At 32.8% G+C, this 19,815-nt stretch overlaps 1 protein-coding gene and 1 long non-coding RNA gene across 2 annotated transcripts in view; one reads left to right on the top strand and one right to left on the bottom strand.

Annotated features, from left to right (window-relative positions):
• Positions 1-12,024, bottom strand: part of LOC127718135 (CD63 antigen-like) — a 33,392-nt gene extending 21,368 nt beyond the window's left edge. Inside the window, exons 1-4 of the mRNA XM_052224093.1 lie at positions 11,735-12,024; positions 2,842-3,030; positions 1,861-1,935; positions 614-697 (exon numbers count right to left, since the gene is read on the bottom strand). Coding sequence (XP_052080053.1) covers positions 614-697; positions 1,861-1,935; positions 2,842-3,030; positions 11,735-11,797 — 411 coding nt within the window. The 5' untranslated portion in view covers positions 11,798-12,024. The remainder of the gene's footprint in view (positions 1-613; positions 698-1,860; positions 1,936-2,841; positions 3,031-11,734) is intronic.
• Positions 12,025-12,160: 136 nt separating this feature from the next.
• On the top strand, positions 12,161-19,719 carry LOC127718144 (uncharacterized). The gene is made up of 2 exons (XR_007989584.1): positions 12,161-12,387; positions 19,400-19,719. It is a non-coding gene; the product is annotated as an uncharacterized LOC127718144 (long non-coding RNA).
• Positions 19,720-19,815: the final 96 nt, after the last annotated feature.

Raw genomic sequence — 19,815 nt, 5'->3', positions numbered from 1 at the left:
AATGTTGAAATTGAAATAACAAATATTTAAACATATAAATATGCAAAACATTCAAAGTCAAACAATCCTGACTGAAGGTGCAGGGTCAAATAATCTCCATGGAAATGAGAAATGCCTATGCTTATAAAAAACTGCATAACAAATACCATCGACTTATTATAAGTCGTTCTCTTTGAACTAGCCTTAAGACAAACTTTTTACTTGTAAACTATGCAAAAGTTTTAAAGTCAATGAACCATAATGGTAATGAAAGCTATATCCTGTTGCATGTTTTGCAAAAATATTTTGAATTTACAGTAAGTGCCATTTAGTGAAGACAAGGCCAAAAATAAAATTCAAATTTGTTTGATGTTGCCTACCGTCCCACCTAAAAAAAATTATGACACAAATCATTTCAATTTTTTTTATTTAGATTTTTTCCTGCTTTAACATTTTTTTCTTGTCTAAAACATGTAACTAATGTTGTTGGCCAACAAAAAATAAAATCCCTACCTACCTACCTAACCCTACAAGGCATGGGTAGGCAACATCAAACAAAGATTTTTTTAAGGGTGGCCCAATACACACTGCTGTGTAATTATGGATGGTAAATTCAAACTAAATGTAGTTATACCTCTTTTTGAACTTTGTCCCAATCTTCTAATGCTTTACCGTCTTTGATTGTCTCTTTCATCAATTTGGAAATCTCTCCGTCAACCTGGAAATATAATAAGATAATTTTTATTATGTACATGTTCATTTGTATATACTTGATCAATTGATTATTTTGGGTGTTTAAAGCCACTTTCAGCAATAATGGCTATTTCGTGGAAACTGGAGTGCCCCCAGAAAGAACCAGGACACTTGGCAGGAAAACTGACAATCCTAATCATACGGGATTGGAGTCAAACACATCTGCCGTGTGAAGGATTCGAAAAAACAAAACCTCAGTGTTGAAGGGCTAGTGAAACAGTAGATGAATTCCTTAGACCACTTGGCCACCAAGGACTTATTAGTACGTGTACATGTAAATATACAACTATTAGGCAGTTTAAAAATAATTTTCAAAAGTATTATCATCTAATTAGTTGATATACAATGTACTCTTGTTTCTGATATTCATATACAACAATGATAAATGGTTGTGGATTCATTTGTTTTTTTTTGTGGATACCAATTTTCCTGGACTGATGAAAACTTGTATTTTGTAGATATTTGATGTCTTGGTGTCTGCATACATGTACCTCTTAAAAATTTTGTACTTCTTAGAACATTTAATTCATGGTTATGCTTATACCAACGAAATCCTTGAAATTGGTTTCCCACCATTAATAATGGATCCACATTAAACACACATGGAAAAGGTTTGGTGTTGTAAAATAATGTTCCTCAAGCTGATAAATTTATTTTCATTTCTTTTGGTCCATTATTTTCTATTCTTTATATTTTAGCACCCCATTATTCTCTATTTTTTATTTTTTGTGTCTATTTTTTCTCCATTCTTTATTACTTTAGTTTTTTATTTTCTACTGTTTGTCCATTATTCTCTATTCTTTATTTTTTGGGTCTTTTTTTTCCTCCATTCTTTATTACTTTTTTGCCTTTTATTATCTAGTTTGCTCATTATTTCCTATTCTGTAAACCCCATTTACACTCTCATACACGTACATGAACATTCTGAAACCCCTCTGCCTTATATCTGTAGAGAGCAAACAGATAAAGGAAATGGAAACCAGTTTACAGTTTTTTTTTGTGCCATTATGATCAAGTAACATTCTCTAACCCCTCTGCCTTATATCTGTAGAGAGCAAACAGATAAAGGAAAGGGAAACCAGTTTACAGTTTTTTTCATTATTTTCATATTATTTATCTTGTACTTACTTTGTCTTTATAAATGAATCCAGCAATACCAGCAGCCATTTCACAGATAAAGATGATAATGAGAATGCCAGCAAACTGTAATAGAAAGTGAAATTCATCTTCCACATCAAAATTGAATTTAAATTCAATTAATTTATCCAGTATATAATATGTGATAAAAGAACATGTACAGGTAATAACCATTAAGAATTAACTAGAAAAACAACAGAGTTCTCTAATTCCCACCCAGATTCCCTTCTCCTATTTGTATAAGTATGGCATGTCCATATTTGGCTAAGGTTAACCTCAAAATAATTTGCATAAAAGAATAAGATACATGTAGAATGTGTACAATGGCATTATTTATGAAAGATCCTCTAATCTTAGTCATTTATTTAGGAGGAGTTACATATAAACAAGTGTGGCAGGACAGATGAATAAAAGATCATAATACCCACTCTATGTACCTCAGCTATTTAGCAGGGGTATAACATGTATAACAATAAGATTATCATCTCTCTCTTCTTTAAATATAATTTACTTTTAACACATACATTAAGACTTCCTACAGAAAGATTTAAGATGGATGCATTACCATTTTATAAGTCTGATTGATTGTTGATATTTACATGATTTAATGCCACTTTCAGCACTATAGGATTTATCGAGATGGTCAGTTTTTATTTGTGGAGGAAGCCAGAGTGCCCGGAGAGAACCTAACCTTCAGCAGAATACTGACAATACTAGTCAATAAAGATTGGAGTCCAAAGCACCTGCAACTGACAATACTAGTCAATTAAGATTGGAGTCTTAACGCACCTGCTATGTGCAGAATTCCAACTCCCAACCTGTGTGTTGACAGGCTAGTGATCCAGTAGATGAACATATTTTCACAAAGAATACCTTGTCTATAATTTTGTTGTACATGTAAGAATTACATAGATTTTGTTAACAAGGATGTAATCGATGGTTATCAATGTGGTGCAAATTTTTTTCACTTACTGTCATAATACAACAATAGTTCTCTTTGTATGCTCCACAGCATCCGAAAGCTGCAATCATAAATATAAATACTCCAAGTACTATTAAAAACACCGCTGCCGCACTAAATTGGCCGCCTATTATTTCCGAATATCCTTTTAGGTTGATCTGTACATATGCTCCACCTGCTATCAAACCAATACCAATTAACTGAAAAAGAAATAAGGATAAAACTGTATTACATTGATGATGATGATGGATGGCTGTTTAACGACGTCCAGTGGCCAATTAAATGCATATTCAGGACGAGAACATGTTAATGTAATATGAATATTAACTTTGTTTTGTACTAGACCGACACGCTGAGCTGGATTTCAAACGGACTAGTTCATAAGGTAACAGTCCACAGGAAGACATGTCACCCTATCCAGATACATTCTGATTCTGAGCCGACTAGTCTTTGCTCTGACTCCAATATGCCGCATGCTTAGTGGAGAAGCAGCAAATACTAATTTTAAAGTCTATGGCTTGAACTGGTCAGTGTTTGAACCCACTATTCCCCCGAACTTAAGGGGAACATGCTATCACGAGACCACTGAGTCAGTTTATTACATTGAAGCTTTTAACAATTACTCAACAGGAAAATGAAACCCGAATATTTTGCAGACTTACAAGTTTTGTTTTTATTTCAAATTCAAATGTGTCTTCTTTCTTGTTTATTAGAAAAGATTTTACCATTTACAAGACTTAACCAGAATTCATTTTCTTTGATGCAGAAAATCTACCTACAGTCACGAGTCCAAATATTTGATGGAAATTTTTTTAGAAAATCATTTAGATGGCATAAAACATGAAAAAAACATACAGGTATTACATTTATATGCATCATGAATATTCAAAAAAAAAAGGAATATGCAGATTAAAAAGGAAGATCAACAAAAATGGGAGACAACTCTTCTGACATAGAAAGACCCAATCAAATTCATGCCAGTAACTGAAAGCAAGTAAAGCCTTCTTCGTCCCCTCCTATATATATCATAGCTTTTCATGTTATACATGTACAGGTACCATGTCAAGACCCTGGTTCCGCAACAGTTCACATTAATAAATTTATGGTCAGAAATACCATGTACCTAGCTGTTCATATTAATAACCTTGGGTTACATGTTATGATGTACCAATACAAACAAATCTGTCAATAATTATGTGATAAAACAGATTGAGATAATTGTAACATGTTTATATATACTCCCACAGTTTCAAATCATAGTTGTTTTTAAGGATCTTTAAGCCCTTTAAATATATTTTGAATTACATGTTTGCCTGCAAGCAGCATTATACATGCATGTGTTTGTGTAATGGGGCCTACATGTGTATACAATATATGATTATTATTAAGAATTGAATGCTCCTTGTGTAGTTTTATTGGACATTCTGATGGTCAATGTTTTTACAACCATATAAAACTAGAAAGAGATCCATTCATATTCGAATATGATGAAATGCCAGTGGAAATTCATGAATTTATGAACCATCATGAACTGTTCATGAATGTTCATAAGAAGTTCATTAAGTTAGTTCATGAATTAAGTTCATGAACAGTTCATAACATTCATGAACATTTTATGAACTTTTATGAATCGCAGGTTTTTTTTTAATCAATCCTACACAATGTTGTACTACATGTACTATGGTCATGCAAAGAGAGCAGGTTGTGAGGTTTTATTGGGAAATAAAACACTCCTTTAAAACACACTGTGGTTTATGGCTGCCAATCCAATGATGAATCTTTATAAAACATCTGTCATCAGTATAATATATTATGCAACAATAAGTAATATAGATCTTGAAGCACAGGTTTTCATGGATTGAGGTAAAAATTGTATTTTCATGGACATTTGATTTCATGATTTTGCCTGTCTGCATACAAGCCAATTAAAAATTTGTATTTCGTTGAACATTTAAATTTGAAGTTTAACGAAATCCACAAAAATTGGTATCCAATAATAATAATAAATCCTCAGTAATAAAATGTACTTTATTTGATATTTAATAAATGTTTATGATTCTATAAATTCATTGTGTCAGACTGATATTGGAAGAGTCTACAATTTTAACAATCTTCGAGTGTCAATGAGTGTGTTATTCCTTTAGTTATTAATGTATTTTCAATAAACCATAATAAATTTAAAGATATTCTTGTCTTAATATTGATTTTCAATAGAGCTCTATTTAGAATGAATGGATGACTTCCAGTTGCATAATATTTTCAAAGTGGGCCATTTGGGACAGTTAATATTGCTTAGCAGGGAAATAGCCCTCTGATTATTCATGAAAATCTAATTACCATAGGTACTAATTAATATATACTCCCAAATGTTTTTTTCTTGCATATGCATATACAAAAGTTACAATGAAAGAAATATTTAACTATCTTAAACAATGTTCTGACTTAAACAAGTCAGAAAATTAGTTACTTCCTTTAAATATATCAGTTTTATATATAAATTAAATTCAGAAATTTTTGGGCCATTTTTATCATTGCAAGAAATGCACAGCAAGATTGGTGTCGTAAAAATAAAAAGTTCCTTTTTAAATTTTATAACACTATTTGCATTTCCTCAATTTGCAATAATTAAACTCGCCTTTGTGACAATTGTCCAACAATTACAATAATTTCAGAACTTATAAAGTAACTGTAAAATGAAGAAGCAGTCTATATATAAACTAGAGGCTCTCAAGAGCCTGTGTCGCTCACCTGACTCTACTTTGGTTTTAGAAATCATGTAAAGATAGATAAAAATCATAACAGTTACCCAAATAATAATGATTGAGGCCAAATTTGGATTAATATTGGTCCCGTTATTTAATAAAATATCCTGGTGGCCATCTTGAACAGTAAATCAGCAACAAAGTAGCAACACATGGTCAGCACCTCATAAGAAACATTCATGCCATGTTTGGTTTCATTCCATTCAGTGGTACTCTAAAAGAAGACATTTGTATGTATTTCCCATAGGGTCCTATGTTCAACTAAGCCCCCCCCCCCTAGTGGCCATCTTGGATGATGGATCAGCTGCAAAGTAACAACACTTGGTCAGAACCTCATAAGGAACATTCATGCCATGTTTGGTTCCATTCCATTCAGTGGTTTTCTAAAAGAAGACATTTTTATGTATTTCCCATAGGGTCCTATGTTAAACTAAGTCCCCTGCTGTCAGCCATCTTGGATGATGGATCGGCTGCAAAGAAACAACACTTGATCAACACCTCATAAGGAACATTCATGCCATGTTTGGTTCCATTCCATTCAGTGGTTCTCTAAAAGAAGACATTTTGTATGTATTTCCCATAGGGTCCTATGTTAAACTAAGTCCCCCGCTGGTGGCCATCTTGGATGATGGATCGGGTGCGAAGAAACAACACTTGATCAACACCTCATAAGGAACATTCATGCCATGTTTGGTTCCATTCCATTCAGTGGTTCTCTAAAAGAAGACATTTTGTATGTATTTCCCGTAGGGTCCTATGTTAAACTAAGTCACCCACTGGCAGCCATCTTGGATGATGGATCGGCTGCAAAGTAACAACACTTGGTCAGCACCTTATAAGGAACATTCATGCCATGTTTGGTTTCATTCCATTTACTGGTTCTCTAAGAGAAGACATTTGTATGTATTTCCAATAGGGTCCTATGTTAAACTAAGTCCCCCGCTGGCGGCCATCTTGGATGATGGACCGACTGCAAAGTTACTACACTTGGTCAGCACCTTATAAGGAACATTCATGCCATGTTTTGTTTCATTCCATTCAGTGGTTCTCTAAAAGAAGACATTTGTATGTATTTCCCATAGGGTCCTATGTTAAACTAAGTTCCCCGCTGGCGGCCATCTTGGATGATGGATCGGCTACAAAGTTACAACACTTGGTCAGCATCTCATAAGGAACATTCATGCCATGTTTGGTTTCATTCCATTCAGTGGTTCTCTAAAAGAAGACATTTGTATGTATTTCCCATAGGGCCCTATGTTAAACTAAGTCCCCCGCTGGCAGCCATCTTGGATGATGGATCGGCTACAAAGTAACAACACTTGGTCAGCATCTCATAAGGAACATTCATGCCATGTTTGGTTCCATTCCATTTATTGGTTCTCTAAAAGAAGACATTTGTATGTATTTCCCATAGGGTCCTATGTTAAACTAAGTCCCCCGCTAGCGGCCATCTTGGATGATGGATCAGCTACAAAGTAACACCATTTGGTCAGCACCTCATAAGGAACATTCATGCCATGTTTGGTTTCAATCCATTCAGTGGTTCTCTAAGAGAAGACATTTGTATGTATTTCCCATAGGGTCCTATGTTAAACTAAGTTCCCCGCTGGCGGCCATCTTGGATGATGGATCGGCTACAAAGTAACAACACTTGGTCAGCACCTCATAAGTAACATTCATGCCATGTTTGGTTTCATTCCATTCAGTGGTTCTCTAAAAGAAGTCATTTGTATGCATTTCCCATAGGGTCCTATGTTAAACTAAGTGCCCCGCTGGCGGCCATCTTGGATGATGGATCGGCTACAAAGTAACAACACTTGGTCAGCACCTCATAAGAAACATTCATGCCATGTTTGGTTTCATTCCATTTAGTGGTTCTCTAGAAGAAGTTCAAAATGTAAAAAGTTTACGCCGACGACGGACACCGACGCCGGACGACGGACACCAAGTGATGAGAAAAGCTCACTTGGCCCTTTGGGCCAGGTGAGCTAATAAGATGTGGTATACATGTACATGTATACGATTGCCAACATGACAACTATCCTCAAGAGTCCTATTGATGTGAATGTAATCAACTAGTGGTCGCAATACACCTTTTGGAGTTTTGTGTTGCCCAGTCCTTGGTTTTCTATGTTGTGTTTTGTATACTGTTGTTTGTCTTTTGGTCTTTATCGTTTTTTTGCCATGGCATTGTCAGTTTGCTTCCGACTTATGAGTTTGAATATATATCCCTTTCAAGTTTGGCATCTTTCAACAAATCAATGAGCATAACTTTTGTATAATTAAACATCGAGATTGTTCTTTACAGATAAAAACAGCAGAAATATGACCGATAATGAAAAATATTGTTCAAATAACATGAATAACTTAAATCTGACTGGAAGCACAGATATTTGATTACCTTATCGATTATTGCCATCATCAAGCATTTGCACTGAACGTTAAACAAATATGTACAACCAATCAATCAAGCATTCAAAACATATAATCTATGAGGGTAGGAATGCCTTTATCGTCAAACCTCTGTTTTTCGCTACCTTTAGTGTCAAATGAGCCTTAATTTTTTATCATCATTCGTCAAATCTCATTTTATAGCTACTGTTAGCGTCAAATGGAGTAAAATGTTTATCGTTAACGTTATTTTAACAAATATTTCTCCGTCAATCCTCATGTGGGGTACCCCATTACTACCCTCATCTATCAGCTCTTCTCATTGGAATCAAATGTAGTACACAAATATTAAGCATTAATACATCAATCAATCAGTTTATCTTTATTAACATACATCATGTAATAGAAAAACAAAGAATATGGAGTATCAATCAATGACATGAAATCAGTGCATGCACATTGAAAAACACACAAAAAGTACAGGAACAGCGCTTTTATTGCTGTTCTTCATCTCAAAGTCACAGTGACATGTGTACATGTATCTAATCTTATATATTCAAGATTAGATTTAGTTGTTCTAGTCAACAAAAAATATTCCAAGTGTCAATAACTTAGGACAATATTACGCCGTGCTATATTTTCACGTTTCAAAATTCTAAAAATTCACATGATCTAAATTGTCAGTTGACAAAAGGTATTATAATAATATTTAAAATAAATAATAACTTGACAAGGTATTTTATTTGCTAAACAACAAAATAGATTTAAATCTAGACAACTTTTACTGGCACCCTTAATGCACCCCTTTCTACAGGTTGGCAAATATATTTTTAAGTGCAGTAAAAAGAATTTTGTTGATTTCTTAGAAAAACGTGCTTAGTAAATCAAGCAACAGGTACATATCATGCTATTGCATATAGTCATGATAGTTGACAGTTTCTATTTTTGTTGTTGTGGCATATTGTATTAGTTTAAGACTTGTTAGAATTTTATCACCTTTCAAAAGTTTTATTTATATATTGTTTATAAACTGGAAACAATAAAAGTTCTTGTCTGTTAAATATTTTTAACTTTGTATCCTGAACATAATTTATCCCCAATATTATTGACCTTATATTAACTTAATCAGACATTTCCCTGTATACCAAAAAAAATTTTAGATCAGAAAAAACTTAGTCTTGCACGACATGTTTTTAATGGAAAAAAAAATATTTATATATATTCATGTTTCCAAGAAGATTTCTGTTTTATTTTCCATCAGAAACAAGGACGCCTCCGGGTGCGGGAGTTTCTCGCTGCATTGAAGACCCATTGGTGGCATTCGGCTGTTGTCTGCTCTATGGTCGGGTTGTTGTCTCTTTGACACATTCCCCATTTCCATTCTCAATTTTATTTGCACATTAATCTCAAAATATTTTGTGGCCAAACATAATTTCAATTTGTTACCAATTCTACTTATGCATGCTATTGTTTATGTGGTAAACGTGATCTAATTGCTTGGATTATTACAAAATTTACATTTCAAGCTATGTTTAAACAACCATGAATCATAAACATTCTAAACACAAAACCACTTTATCTCAGGGTTCACCCCACAAACTTCATTTAACATCCTGGTAAACTGGGAATTTTAAAATGGCATCTTTTTTTAAGGAAGTGTAAACGTAGCATCACATTTATAACATAACAGAATTTTTAAGAAAATAATTTCAAATACCAATTTGTAAAGAAATGTAATCATGATGCTAAAAGGCCCTGGTCTGGCATCACAAGAAAGAAGATTTATAAATATGTGAAGATCAAAGAACAGGATCTTTTAATGTTCTCACTGAATGAATGAAGACTGTTTAACATTAGGCTGCAAAATATTAATTGCTCTTTCAGAACAATAACCTGTTAATATCATAAGGCCATGCAAAATTATTGTTGGTTTCCTCCAACCCTACCGAATCTGTTTTACCCTTCTCAGGCCATTTTTTTATTTAAATTCAAACAGATAGAAAAAGTGAGATGCCTTGTTTCTATTTAAAGGCAATTATCAATGATGCTAGAAATTATCTGATTATCTCTTTAATTCTAAAACTGTTTCAACATTGCTCTTTTATCATTCTGAAGTTTCAAATTGCTTGTTATCTTTTTAAGTTTCAAATTGCCTGTTATCTTTCTGAAGTTTCAAATTGCTTGTTATCTTTCTCAAGTTTCAAATTGCTTATTATCTTTCTTGAGTTTCAAATTGCTTGTTATCTTTCTTAAGCTTTGAATTGCTAGTTATCATTCTTAAGTTTCAAGTTGCTTGGTATCATTCTTTAGTTTTAAATTGCTTGCAGCAGTCATGTCAGTGACAGAATCACAACATTGAATGTCAAACAAGTTTTTTTTGTCTAAAGGTTGGCGACTATATATAGTTCAAAATTCTGTGTAGCAAAACAGAATGTGCCTCGTGATTTAATTTTCTGCTGGACTTTAACCTTGCTTATCCAAAAATGAAAAATATTGAAAGCTTCCTTTTTTTTAGTAATCACATTATATTATCCAGCAAAAAGCATTAACTATACATTTTTAGGGAGGGTTTTCCTGTCTACCCTTATTCACATACATGAGGCCCCTCATGGGGGTGTCCAAGTAATCACATAATCACAATTTTTTTGCCAATATAATCACATAAAACCATTAATTATTTTTTTTAAATTTACAGATAATCAAATAATCAAAAATAGTCCTAAATTATCAAATAATCGAATAATCATGAAATATTTGGTCTGGTAATCAAATAATCACTATAAAAATGGCCAAGTAATCAAATAATCAAGAACCCCATGAGGAGGCTCATACATGTACATCACATATTTTTCCCTGTCAGACCAAGGACAGAAAGCAAACTTTTGCTGATTCATACAAAAATTTGGTGGTCCTTCATTTTTTGGAAATTGTTACCTAATTCGTAATATAAGATATTATGGTGGAAAACATGATAAAACTAAATTGCAAAAAGAATCATTTTTGAGACTTACAAATATGTAACTCAAGGGTTACTGGATTTTGATGGGAATTTTTACCCGTTCCTAGAGATGTGAAAATAACCTAAGTTGTGTTAAATCTTTGAGATGTCCACTCTCAGGTAACACCTGTTTTGTATTGATTGACATATAATGACATGGACAATAGATATCTACATGTACACAACAATAGGCGAGTTAAAGGGTGTTACTGAGTTGACAGCATCAAATGAAATTCAGGTGTTTTATTTTTACACCCACAGCAGGAATGAAACAAAATACCCACCAAAATCCAAAACAGATAATTATCCTTCTCAGTTCCAAAATCCACTGCAATTTTACATTATCTAATGGATGCTAGGCCTTAAACTTTTTAAACTGCATGTTAGTATGTACTAAGAGAAGTTTTTGAGGTGTAAGCACAGCCATTTTTGTCCATTTAATATGATGAACCTATTAAACTAGTGCATTTATAGTGTGATTTAAGTAAAAATCAAGACAAAGTTATTTTGTATCAAGTACACCTTTTTGAGTTATCTCCCTTCAATACGTGGGGAAATAATTAAATGTTAAAAACGAACTGCAGACGTATCAGTTTTCTCACTTCTCAGTTTAAACATTTATTTGAATAAAAGCGTATCAAATAGCTCTAATTTCGTTCTCTCAAATGTGTAACTGTACCACAATATAAATTATCATGAGAACTACTTTCGTTTTAAAATATGTGTTTCAAGTCCATTAATTTTTATACTTACTGTAAATAAAACATTAAATGCAAACAACAATACACGAATACATTTCATTCCACCTTCAACCATCTTGACGAATTTTGTCTTTCCTTCTCAAAATATGAGTTTATTCACCACACCCGAACGATTACAGATTTCTCCGGGAACCTGTTAACGTAGGAATTCCAATTAAAATACTTCCGTTTGAATAAATCGCCCGAAAAAGTGTCACCAAGCTTCTAATTGTTATTCAATATGCAAATGACAAAATGAATGAGATTCTATATGGTTTGTCTTGTTCACAAATGCGATCTACTGGTTCTTGTGAAATGAAACGAACTATTTTATTTATGTGTAATCACATTTGGATATTGTTCAACGTCATGTGATTGTTTTCGATGTCACGTCATCAAATATAGGTGAGGGTCACCAAAGGCAAAAGCCAAGGCTATTGCGCTTTGTTTTCGAGAAATGCATTTCATTGGTATGCTTTGTTTTGTTTTATTCTTATTTGACAGTGTTTGTAATTTTGCGCAAATTTGTGGATCATGCTTAACTACTGATTTTAAAAGGCAAAAATACTGAAAATTAAAAGTATTTAAAGGAGTAATTTTTTGGCACTATAATCTACACATGTGATTTGATCGGTCATTCATTCAGATCGCGAGGTGTGACGTCAGGTATTTATTTTAAGGAAGAAAACTAAAGTTTATCAATCACATTCGGGTGACTAATTGACTTATGTTTGCCTTTCGATACGATCATAACAATGTGTATTTCACAATAATAGAAGCAAAATTAAAACGCATAAATAATAAAATCAAATCATTTATTGGTGTAAAATCCAAATATTGGATTGTTACCAATATTTACAAACATTCAAAATTCGAAGTTGATAAACTTTATTTAATAAGTATATCATATATATAGATATTTTGGAGAAGGTGATACTTTTGCAATTTTGAGAATAAAAGTGCAATATTCTCAATGAGTAATTGTTATACTACAAATTTTAAGATTTGAAAATACTGTACCGACTACGAATCATTATAAAATTTTGTTGAAAGATGGGACAATACTTTCGACTTCCTAAAAAAGTTGTTGCCTACGTTTTTCTAGAATTTGACGTTTAAAAGCAAAATGAAATTCATCTTCAATACCCCTTTTACCGGCAGAGGTCACATAATCTTTTCTGAAGAGGTTATTTACGGTGTCTATCCTATTAAGAATTTAAGATCGACTACTTCTTAATCTTATTTAGAAAAAAATAGATATATCATGTATCAGTCTACATCTATCAATAGAAAAATTCTCATGAATTTCTAATCATTTTCAAATTTTCTGTAACGGTTCTTAGTTTGTTTCCATTTTGGTCATTATAAAGACTATTTCCAGAAATCTATATATCTTTCAGCTAATTTATTCCCTACAGCCCATGATTTATCAGGGTTTTTTTTTAAAGGGTTTTGATGTTCACATACATGATTGAGCCCTATTTTTAAAAGAGCATCATTCTTTCAAATTTGCAGCAAACCATTTTGTAAATTTATAAGCAATTGCAGCATAACTTTCTTCTTTTTGCATTAATTTATCAGATGGCACCAACACCTATAGTAACATTTGAAGCATCAATAGCAACAGGAAACATGTCTATTTCTGCTAAGAAATGAAAACAACACGTTATTAATTTCGTGCGTCCGAAGAGCTTCTCTGGATTTACCACCATCAAGAACGCTCAAAGCCGAATTTGAAAGCCGAGGATGTATAAAAACCGAAACAGTTGAAGGGCTATATAAACAAAAAGTACTTAAAAAAAACCCAGCAAAATCCATCCAAGGCCAACTTTGCCTGAAGGAGTTAACACCTTAGTTTCTTTATAATTTTAAAATTTATAAACGGCCGGACAATTTTAGAAAGGTTTGTTATTAATCATGTCAGTACCGAAGTACCGACAACTGAGCTGGTGATAACCTCGCTAACACTGCTGTGTTAACTGCAGCTTTATTTGCACCAACAAGATATTTAGCAAATTTTATTTGGAATTTTGATAGCAAATTAAAAAAGAAAAATATCTACATTCAATTAAGACTTGCTTTTAACATCCACTTCATTTGAACTTCGGTAGATAGTTGTCTCATATATAGGCAATTTCATACCATATCTCCTTATTTTTAGATTGAATTGTTTACAACTTTCATATCACGTGCACATATTTCACTGCAATAAAGGAGGGTCTGAATTGGGTTTACAGAATAGAGAATAATAGGGGTGGGGGGAGTGCAGAATAAAGGCCAAAAAATATCATAAAGAATAGAGAAAAATAGACATCCCCATTCAGACACTCATAAAGTAGTATCGGTTACAACCTCTTTCCAACAAATTGTGGGTAAATATATAAGCGCAGAGAATAAAAGCTTTCCAAAATATGCTTTCATGATTTGTCATGATATTGCCTGAATTGACGCGGGCATATGCTTTACTTAGTATATTGTTACACATGTTAACTGATTATTATAGGGTTTTTAATGTTTGTGTTTGTGTTATCTTTTTGGGATAGGGGTGCAAAATCCACAGCTAGGATATCGCTGAAGCCCCTATTGACAATCAACTTCATAGCACATACTTAAGAGTCTTTTTCATCTATTCTAAATTAAAAAGTTTTAATAAAACACTGCCCAATACGACTTTCTATGATTTCAACTCTCCGTAACTTGAAGTAAATTTGCAACATCAAAATTCAAAACTTATATGCAAATCCTCATGTGTACTCCAATACAATACCATTTTGATTTTGATTTTCCACATTCAATTGATTTAGCTCTGAGATGTCATCAATCTTTGAAACTTTTGTGGACTGTGTTAACCATGCTCAAGACTTCTAAAAAGAGACGAGCAAGTCCTTAAATTTTACATGCGATGTACTGTATAACTTCTTTCTTCTACAAGACTATCTCAGTACAGGTACGGCAAAATAGATTAATTTATATTTAGCTACAAGCTGGTCACAAATGCACTTGTTCATCGAAATATTAATATCATAGTAGAGAATCTTGGTGGGGTTTAAACAATCATAGGATAATTGGGGAGGGGCAAAACATGAAGAATAGAACAAAATGGCTTTAACATTAAGAAGACACCCATGAAGATACTCTTGGACCACTTCGTCAGTTTCAGAATTATGAGATATATCAATTTCATAGCCGAATATATATGTCAACGTTTATGAAGAAAATATATGTTTCGATCGTGCTTTTTTGACTCTGTGGTACATCTGTCGATAATAGTGATCATAATACAACTATTCACCGAAGACGAAAAATGATAACTATAAAATTAAGGATATGACAAAACTTTAACAAATGACCTAATTCAGCTGAGACATATCTCACGTGAAATTAACATCACGATGACAGTTCAATAAACAAGACCGTGCATGCGTACTGAAACTACTATGTGTGCTATATTATAGTATCAGATGAGAATATAACAAATATATATGGCATATATCCGGATATATTATCAATCTTGTTTTTCTTATACACTGTAATATCGGCCACTGTATACATTTAAGTAGATTTCAAATGCAGAGAAACATATATGACCTTGTTCAATGGCTATATACATATATGGTAAATAAGAATGTGTTGGTCACTACTATAATATATACACAGTATGAATTTTATCAAAGTTCATTGAACCATTTGGCCGTTCGAAATTTGACCTCTTCTAATGTACTTCACATAATTATCTTTACTCATGGGCTTGACGACATACTCAATCATAATTAATTATATATAAACGAATAAAAAAGGTTAAGTTATAAGATAAAAGGCAGCAGTGTATTGTATTCTCAAATTTTTTAAGAACTTATAAGGCTTATTTTTAAGGGAAAGTGGAAAAGGGGCGGGATGGGGGTACAGTTTTGCTCTAGGGCTATTATCCCTTAATTGTGCTGTTCCTTTGGTAACATCAACCGTGAGATACAGAGCTGGTTTTCCTTACTGCGTATTCGTAAGACTTTTTTGTTTGGGGTGGTGGGGGGATTGTGTTGATTTTTGGATGATGGAATTATAATACTTCAACAAATCCAACTGCATAGTAACAAATTCAACTATATACATAGTAACAAATTCAACTACATAGTAACAAATGCAAATACATAATAACAAATTCAACTACATAGTAACAAATTCAACTACATAGTAACAAATTCAACTACATAGAAACAAATTCAACTACATAGTAACAAATCCAACTACATGTATTAACAAATCTTACAAAGAGATATTTAATCCTTATAATTTTACGTTGAAAATGGGCAGCCAACAAAGTTGATTTCATTTACCTCTCCAGTGCAAAGATATTTTTTTACACATATAAATTCATCAACAGGTATATCATGTACAGATTTAATTTTTTTTTTAAATATATACTCTTTCTTTTTTCATCTATATCGTTTGATTGGAATAGGGCCGTTGTAGCGTAAAACCTGGTGCTTTCTTCAAGCTTAAATCTTTTTCGATAACCATTCAAGGAGTTCGTACAGGTCGCCGGTATATAATTTCTGTCCAGTACCCAGAACCCTATTTTCCTATTGAATATGAATGAAATACTTGCCACTGAACGTTTAGCTAACACCAATTAAACAATCTATCACTTGCAAAGAATCGTTAACGATCGATATATCTGGATGACACAAAGAAAATGTGTACCTCATGAAATATTCATTCAGTCAGTCATTTCGTTTTTTTTTTAGATATATTCAAATATACTAAAGTCTAGAATTTATCGCTTACAATTGTTGCAATATGATCAATATTGCCAACAGAAATATATTTCACGTTTTTAACAACTCACACTATTGATTAAAATTACATTTATACGGAAAATTGAAAGTTTGATTGTCTCTTATTACAATTGTGCATATACACTTTTACAATGTCTCATTTTTATGGAGATGCAAATACGTGGTTTATAACAATAGACAATGGTTTCTGACTAGATAGTTAACCAAATTGATGAAATGATAATGAGATTTTTAAAAAGCTCTATGACAATATGTTAATATATTTTTTCTCATAAAAAAGACTGTAACTTTCATCCAACTATCTATTGGAATGTCGTAAATAGACCTAAAACTGTAAAATTATATATATATATATATATATATATATATGAACTCGGGGTAGTTCGCACATCCTTCGACCAACAACAAAGACTATCGGCATGATATGCTATTTCAAGTGGTCCTTTCTGTCGATGGTTTAACGATGTTATGAATTCTGTAATACTTCCGATTTAAATTAAATTAAACAACTTTAATTCATAAAACCGTGAGCTAGGAGATTTTTTTAGCGGCAGTATTCAACCATCAGCTCTTGCTTCCTGCATGTAACAACCATCAGCTCTTGCTTCCTGCATGTAACAACCATCAGCTGTTGCTTCCTGCATGTAACAACGAACACATTTTTGTGTCGGCTGTTTTTTGTGCGGTAAGCGCAACCATTTTGCGTGTACCAAGTCAGACTATCTGGAACATGTGTCATGTAATTTATTGGTAGCTTGAAACACCCCCCCCCCCCAAAAAAAAAAAAAAAAACAAAGACTGAACAGTCAAAAACTCTGTTTCTAACTGTGACTTCGGTAAAATTAATTATCTTATTTCTTTCAAAATATATGTTAAATGTGCGGTGGGTCTTAGAGGTTATACTACACCAGAGCCCTCAATTACCCAATTGATTCATAACTATGATTACTTCGAACTCCCAGTGGCAACTATTACAAGTATATTTTGACCGATATATATTATCAGTGACACACGAAAGTTATCAACCTCAATTTATACTAAATCAAACATTAATTCATCGTGAGCAATGCCCCTTTACAGACTTTGATAATTTGATATTTCTCATGGCAGTCTTCCTACAGAGATTTCTGTTAAATGAGAAAACAAACTTTCCTTTTGTTGCTTTTCCTTTCCTTGGTGTTGTTTTGTTTGCTACTTCACATGGAGTGTACATGGTCAATTTTAAGACATATTTGAAAGCTGAACAAACAGAATATAGGATATTTATATAAGGTCTGTTTCAAACTGACGATTGGTGATTTAGAGTTTGAAAAATAAGGTTGCAACTCCCTCATGCAAAGTTGTCCATTGAAGGTTTAGGACGTTCTGTTAAGATCAACCCTTATGGTTGAATGCTATCAAGTGAATTATATTTTGTGATTTCCAAACTATATGTCTGGTGATTACCTGATGAAGATTTTTTGTCTCGCCAGCGACAAAAGTCGCAGAATGCGAGACTTAGGGATTTAAATCTAGTGGTGGCGTAAAATATTCGTACAAAGCTTTATATTTCAGAGGGTAGAAGACCTGGACGCTTCATTCCTTGTTTACCGATGCTTTCCTTATGTTACGAGGTTTCCGTCTGTCATATGTTCTTTGTACGTTACATTCCTTACTTTGTTCATCGATTGCTTAAAAAATGTATAGTTTATTGTCATGTTAATTTCTCACTAATTGATGAGAAAAAGAAGAGATATTTTTGGTATATAGGTTCCTTGCAAGGTCAACATGTCAGTCAGATGATAGTTCACCTGACCTTGACCTTATTTCATGGGACAGTTATCAAGGTTCGGTCAATAACTTTGATAATTTAAAAGTCAACCACATTATGTGTATGGAATGATTGTAAGGTGTGCATGTAAGTCTGGAAGATTTCATCTGACCTTGACCTCATTTTCGTGGTTCATTGGTTAATGTTAAGATTTTGTGTTTAAGACTGTAAGAAATAGGTCATGTATATGGCATTTTTTATCTGACCTTTTCCTCATTTTCATGGTTCAGAGGTCAATGTAAAGTTTTCACGGTAAGATCTGTTTCTTAGGTATTTCAAGTAAAGAACAATTATATTTGGTGTATGGAATGAATGGTGTACATGTCTGTTTGTCAAGTATATCTGACCTTGACCTCATTTTCATGGTTCAAAGGTCAGCCTTACAAAGACAAAAGTTCAAGTGTATTTTCAATCCTTTTGTTTATTTTTGTTAGACCATTACATTATTGTCTTCTGTGAGTTTAGTCTTCGCTCATCTGTATCAAACTTTGCAGGTATAATATCTAAATGTTCCTTTACACAAAATTCCCATTTTCTTATTATCAAAAGAGGGAGAAGACATCAAGTGGCAATAAAAAAAACAAGTCGAACAGAAATGAGCAACATCATGGGAAAAAAAACGAGAGAAAGGCAATATTTGTTCACAAAACACAAGAGTGCACACACTGAAATGTCTCACCTGCTTTACTGATCATGATCGAATTTACGTTGAAAGTCTTAAAAAAAAAGTTAATACTACAAACATTACATAAAACTACCAGCCATAGTTTACCTTTTGCTTATAGATTCTGAGAAACATACCCAATCTAGAAAACTTAGCTTCAACCAATAAACCATGAAAATGAGGTCAAGGTCATATGAACTCTGCCAGAAAGATATGTACAACATTCAATCAGAAAAGCTAACAGAATATTTTATGGACAATAGTTAAAAACAACAGTAAAATCAATCTGGAGAAGATTTTCTTTCAATTGCACCCTGCCTCATGCAGAAAAAAAATTAACCAAAGGATGACATGCATAAAAAGATGAACTGATAGGGTATCTTGATGCAAATCATTTCAATTCTATTTTAGTCATACATCATACACCAAGGGCGTTCCAAAATGACATCTCTAAGAATTCCTGATGGAAATTTACCTGTACTGATTGAATGTTTTTTGTTTAACATCCAGTGGCAAAAATTTCCTGCATATACAGACAAGCAGTTTATGAAGGAAGGCATAACCATTCAGCAGCGAAAATAAAGTCAGTGCTGCATTTAAAACATTTTAGGTTTGTTTAAGGATAAATGATATAAGTGATTTAATTGTTACTCATATGATACTGTGGATTTATTTAATTTTTGTGGTCTAAAATTTTTCATGAATTGATGAAAAATAGAATTTATTATGAATACTTGATTTGTGTTTTTACTAATTCTGCATACAAGCTTTTTGGAAATTTGAATTTTGTTGAACATTTATATTCCTGGATCACTGAATCCACAAAA

Source organism: Mytilus californianus, unplaced genomic scaffold (assembly GCF_021869535.1).
Source record: "Mytilus californianus isolate M0D057914Y unplaced genomic scaffold, xbMytCali1.0.p SCAF_10, whole genome shotgun sequence".
Lineage (NCBI taxonomy): Eukaryota > Metazoa > Mollusca > Bivalvia > Mytilida > Mytilidae > Mytilus > Mytilus californianus.
Note: the sequence above shows the minus strand (reverse complement) of the source record. Positions and strands in the feature narration are given on the sequence as shown.